At 44.3% G+C, this 6,013-nt stretch overlaps 1 protein-coding gene across 3 annotated transcripts in view; it reads right to left on the bottom strand.

Annotated features, from left to right (window-relative positions):
* Dnah14 (dynein axonemal heavy chain 14) overlaps positions 1-6,013 on the bottom strand; it is a 242,827-nt gene that overhangs the window by 26,301 nt on the left and 210,513 nt on the right. For all 3 annotated transcript variants that reach the window (XM_021185047.2, XM_029480568.1, XM_029480569.1), the window contains 2 exons: positions 4,702-4,912; positions 1,540-1,642 (listed from right to left, as the gene is read on the bottom strand). In XM_021185047.2, coding sequence (XP_021040706.1) covers positions 1,540-1,642; positions 4,702-4,912 — 314 coding nt within the window. The remainder of the gene's footprint in view (positions 1-1,539; positions 1,643-4,701; positions 4,913-6,013) is intronic.

Genomic DNA, 6,013 nt, shown 5'->3' with positions numbered 1-6,013 from the left:
TGATCACTAATTGAGAAAATGCCTTACAGTTGGATCTCATGGAGGCATTTCCTCAACTGAAGCCCCTTTCTCTGTGATAACTCCAGCTGTGTCAAGTTGACACAAAAATAGCCAGTACATGTAGTTTTTACAAGAACCTTTGTCTAAGCAAACATAGAAGGGCCAGAGGAAAAGACTAAAGTGTAGCATCTGGGGCTCTGCCCCATCCACCCACTAAATGTATTATGTATAGGTCTACTTGTATATACATACGTGTGTAGGTGTATATATGTAAGTATGCAAAAACACTTGAGTTGATGCGACAGGTGGTCAGGCCCAACCAGAACGAGCATGTGTAAGAATATATGTGTGTCTGTGCATATGGCCTATGTGAAAGATTTTTCTTCTTTTCTTCACTATTCTTCCTGGTTCACAAATTGCTAATGAATCCATGCGAGAGGCTCCAGGGCAAGAGAAAAAAGGAATGCTAACAATAGATCCTTTACTTAATTCCCTGATGTTAACCAGCACGTATGAGATCACAGAGAGCTACAGAGCAAGAAACCAGCACTTATTAAAGCAGAAAACAGTAAGAAAGAGTTAAGTTTTGCCATCAGCCTCTGGCCCCCCAGAACAGTAAGAGCGAGTTAGGAGGCCATACGATCTTCAGTCTTTGGCCTCTGTCCAACTCTGTGTTTCACCTCAGCTCATTCCCCAGCGGGGCAGGCCCCTGGCAGAGTTGCTACATCAGGGGTAGCTAAGCTGTGGTAAAGGACCTTAGCAAAGGGAGCATGCACAGGGAGCCAATCCACGGGAGGCAGGGCACTGACGGAGCCAGCAGACACAGCCAGCCATCACTCGTATTAGAAGGGAGAGTGGTGACTTTGTGTCACTGAATTCTGATTGACTTGGGGACCCAGCTGCTGGGGGGGGGGGGTTCCTTCACTGGGGTAGACGAAATGACTGTGAGGGTTTTGTGAGTGTGTGGCTGCTGTGGGGTCTTGGTACCTGCACGCGCGCGCGCACACACACACACACACACACAAGCTGAGAATGTAATTGATTGAAACCTTGGCAAATAGAGTATCTCACGCACTTGCTATGATTGCAGTACATAAATACTGTGGCTGTGCAGATTAAGGTTAATTTAGCAGATAATCTGTTTGCTTTCAGTTAGAATTTTCCAGAGAGTTAACAAACCATAAAATGGCCAAGAGGAATAGAAATAAGAAAATGACATATAGGTATAATGGCACAGACTGAGATTTAGGGAGCTGAGGTGAGGGATCGTTAATTCTCAGGAGTTCAAGGCCAGCCTGGGCAGCATAGCAAGAGAGAGATGAAAAAGCTAAATAGACATCTGCATCGTGGTTTACAACTGGAAGCAGAGCATCCTCGCTGAGAAGCAAGTGTCTCCGTCCTGTGGCCGCTGTCCCCACCTAGCCAGAGCTGACAACAAAAGCAGTATGTGTCCTTGTGTCTCATAGTAATGGGTGCCAGGGCTCCACTGTCAAGTGGGGCATACCCATCAACATGGAAATCCTGCCAGCTTGTTCTTACCTTCACGCTTTTCTGAAGAATAGTAATTGGAAAAAAACCACTTGCTTTTGAGCTTAGCCAAAGCCTAAAGTCGGGATCTAGCACCATATCTGGACTACTAAACCTACAAAATAGAAAAATATAATTATTTTTTTTAAAAATGTGCAATATCATCTTAGATACAGAGCATTTTAAAGTTTCTGTGACCTTACTTTAATGCCAAAGATATGTCTCATTACAAGAGCTTTGATGATGTACAAAGAATTGTATAAGATTCATCAATTTCTATCTTTCCTTCCTTTAAGAAAAAAAAACCATAAAACCATTACATTAACTTAGGAAGCCTTATAGAACACAACCCAAAGTGAAAGCTAGGCATGGCAGCACATGCTTGCACTTGGGAGGGAAGCTGGAGACACGAGTTCAAGGTGACCCTTGTCTACATAGCCAGCTCAAAAAGCCAGAATGGGGAGGAGGAGAGTTCCACCAGCCAAGCCCAGGGCAACTGGACAGCAGAGTTAAAGACAGTAAGACCTGGCTAGCTGATCAACGGGATATGATGAGACAACACATACACTGATAGGAATATATACACTCATCAGTAGACAGAGGAGAAATACTTTTTGTTTGGTAGCCAGTCATTACTCTGGTTCTTTTTCTGTGTGACATGCTGGGGATGGAAGCACATAATAAAGGCGAGTGGTTAGAAAGCTATTATTTGGCAAATTAGGTAGGAATGATTCAGCCACAAATTATTAAGGGATGCTGAAACTATTGGAGATTGTTTAATAGATAAAAAAGGTCTGAGAGTTTCCATGAGTGGCAGAGACTGTAGCCACGTGATCAAATTTACCATCAGCAGGAGTAATGGAGAGTGGCATTGTAAGCCACAGTGCGAAGATCTAGCACATCGGCCACATTCCTGCAAGGCCAGCAAGCCTGATAGCCTGAATTTGGTCCCCAGCACGCACATGCTGGAAGCAGAGAATTTAAAAAGTTGTCTTCTGTCTGCCACCTGCAGGCAAGCTCAAGGTGAGAGCTCTTAAGAATATCCAAGTTTTGACACTGTGGTATGACTTTGTTATCTATAAGGTTCATGTTCAAGATTGACATAGCTAAAACAACCAAGCAACCAAGCAACCAAATAAACAAAACCCCAAATCCACCATAATATTTCAGATAGTTTACTGCCTTGTGTCAGCATTCATACCATCCTGGCTTTGTCTTTTAAAACCATCAGAGAGAGAAAGACAAAGACAGACTGAAGATCTCTGCCTAAATTTTAGGGGAGCCTAAGGATACAGACAACCACATGAAGCAGAAACCACTCTTTTGGAACCTAGATGGGGAGTTCTTATTTACCACAAAAGATACCTTGAAAGAGCGGCTAACCAGAACCAAGTGCTGCTAAGTAGGTGAGCAAGCACAGTGAGGCACCGAGGGGACAAGTGACTTGTCTGCTGTTAACTTTTAAACAGACAACTCAGGTAAAAAAATGCATATGTAAATGTTGGAAGAGTGGTGGGCTAACCATACAAATGAGAACTAGAAAAGAGGTTGAAAGGGGGTCAGGATGGCCAGATAGAGGCCCTGGCCAGCAAGCCTGACAGCCTGAATTTGGTCCCCAGCACCCACATGCTGGAAGCAGAGAATTTAAAAAGTTGTCTTCTGTCTGCCACGTGTGCGTTGTGGCATGCTTATGCACACATACACACACACACACACACACACACACACACACTTTATAGAATAAGCCAAATTAATAAAAGCAAACCCACCATTGAAATATAAAAGAAAACAGAAAAATGAGAATACCCCTGAATAATCTATAATTATTCCACTCAATGCTTTCTTTGTCCTTCATTGACTCTCTTCTTACTCTTAAATAAAAATATCACAATGTACCCATTATTTCTAGCTTGGTATTTTTCCTTCTTAGCAATATACCGTGAACGTATTTACCTACTTTGTAAATTTAGGAGAAGCCATTTAAAAATTTTATTTTTTGATCCTTTTTTACAATATACTTTGACCACATTCTTTCCTCTTTTCCAACTCTTCCTAGATTCTCCCCATTTCCCCAGCCCATGTTCTTTCTCTCCCTCTCAAAACCAAACCAAACCAAACCAAACCAAACCAAACCAAACCAAACCAACCAAACAGAAAAATGGAAAAAGAAAACCAAACCAAAGCCAGCATGGTTGACTAGCCACGCACTCCAGAGAATGTTCTTGCTATTGGCCCATCTCTCTGTCGCTTATGGCTATGGTGTTCTGAACCTCTTCTGGCCATGCCAAGTCTCCAGTGCCTATCATGAAAGTGGCAAAGAGAACATGCCTGCAAGTATTTTAAATGAATAAAGCATGACATGGCACAAATAACTGTCTTCTCCCAAAGTCTGCATCTAGGAATGTCACATAACTAAGCAATCTGCTTTGATTCTTGGGTGACTTAAGTGTGATGCCCCCCCCCCCCGCCCAGGCCTCCCTACCCCCAGGAGTGTTTAAGCTGCTAAAGGAGTGACAATCTGAGACTAGCACAAAGTCTTGGGAGAGACTTCAGAAATCATAGTTGGGTAGTTACAATTTAACTGAAATCTCCCTTTACATACTCAAAGTCTAAGAAGGACAAGGCAGGACTTAACGCCCTTGCTACTTCGCTACTGGCCACTGTACAACGTAATCGGCTAAGACATTTCTAATTTCACACATTGCTGATTCTTCCCTCATGGTTCTAGCAGTCAAGTTTCAAAATATTGCAAGCAAGAAGGTTGAGCCTGTGGAAATCAAGCGAACTAGTGCCATGGGGATACAGCTTTCGGGTGACTGTGGCTGAGGGACGTGGGAGCCGCTTACAGACAGGCCATTCAGGAAATACTGCTGAGAGCCAGACGTGAGGCCCTGTGCTTTGCTCCTTGCAGGCATGTAAAATATTAAAAGCCATGCCATCAATCTGTACATGGGCAAACACTAAAGAGGATGGAAAATCCAATTTGAGCAGGCATTTAAAAGGAAAACAAGCAGAGCCAGTACGCTCTCGGCAGTTTTTCATGGTGGCTGTGTGTTCTCTAGTGGCTCAGTACATGGCCTCAGCATCGCCACACATGCATTTTTCTTCGCAGTGCGACCTCACTCACAGTGTGGATGATCACTCTGCTCCGAAACAGACAGACACAGAACTTACGAGTCTATGATGGCAGTGAGCCTTGGCATGAAGGATTCCGCGAGGTGGCAGTTCTGCAGGAAGACCCACTGATGCGGTTTTCCCACTGCCTTAAAAATGATTTCCTCTGCTTTGTTTTCTTGGTCTGGGCCCAGGGAAATCATGGTCACCTTCGGGGTCGTTCCTTTGAACTCTTCTGCAAATCTCAGGAGAAGGTTGTTGAGGTCAATCCCTGCACAACAACACGGAGAGGGACATGAAGCACATTTAATTTCCTCCGTAGATGCAATCCTGCACTTGCTGTGGGCTGGTGAGAGGAGGGGTGGTTGTAGGAGAGTAGTTCAGGTTTTAAAATTAAAGTCTACAGTTCAAAGTTTGTCTCTGTTGCTTGCTGGCCTGTGATGCAAATTTCCCAACGTCTGGGAATGGTAGCAGCTCAGGAGCGGAGGGACTAGTGTCTGGTTGTGATACCTGTATCTGCTTGTCCCTTCGCCCTCTGGTGATGTACACCATGAATGCTCACAGTGCCTGCTTAACACAGCTACAACATCATGCTTTTTTTTTTTAAGCTATTCTTGAAACTAGATATGAGCGTGCAAATTGTATGCACAGGTTTGGGCAGCAAAAGTGTCTTAGGAAAAGTGTGTGGTAAAAGCTCAGCTAGCTCACAGAGGGAGGAGTGTATCTCCTGTTGTTGAATTGGGCGAGGGGTGGGGTGGGGGGATGGCTAGTGGGCAGCTGCCATCGTGTGGGAAGTTCCCAATGAGCAGCCTGGCATCTTTACAGGTGGCTGTCACATAGCCTGGTGCACCATGGTCAGGTGAGGAGGCCTCTGGGGTGAGGGGAAACTCCAGAGTGCCCTGATTTGCAGTGTGTGAAGACCTGAAGAAAACTGAAGGAAGGCTCTCTGAAGGCCTGCAGGGCAGAGGCAAGCAACCGAGGTGGGGAGTTAGGGGGACACACAACCTATTTCCCATAGTCACCCCCTGCATCTTTTAAAATAGAAACCAGAAAACCAGTTCATTGTGAGCCAAAGATTGTGGCTCAGGACCAGATCCATGCGACCCTAATAACCATGCTGTACTACAGAACTGAGTTAAAGATCACTGTGAACGGGAGCAGTTCAAATATTTAAGGGGTGATCCTAGCTTTCAGAAGAATCCCACATGCTTGGAGATAGTTTCTAGAAGAGAATTCACTAGCTCTAGTACATTTTGTAATCTTGATTCTTTTATATTTTTAGAAGGACTTATCCTTAATACAGTTTCAAGTTTAAATCCCTTTTCAGCTATGGTAGAAAGACGTGAAGCTTTGAACATAGAACCGGGCACAG

The sequence above is a fragment of the Mus caroli genome, chromosome 1 (assembly GCF_900094665.2).
Source record: "Mus caroli chromosome 1, CAROLI_EIJ_v1.1, whole genome shotgun sequence".
NCBI classification, from domain to species: Eukaryota; Metazoa; Chordata; class Mammalia; order Rodentia; family Muridae; genus Mus; species Mus caroli.
The sequence above is the reverse complement of the archived record's forward strand: the minus strand, read 5'-3'. Positions and strand labels throughout refer to the sequence as shown.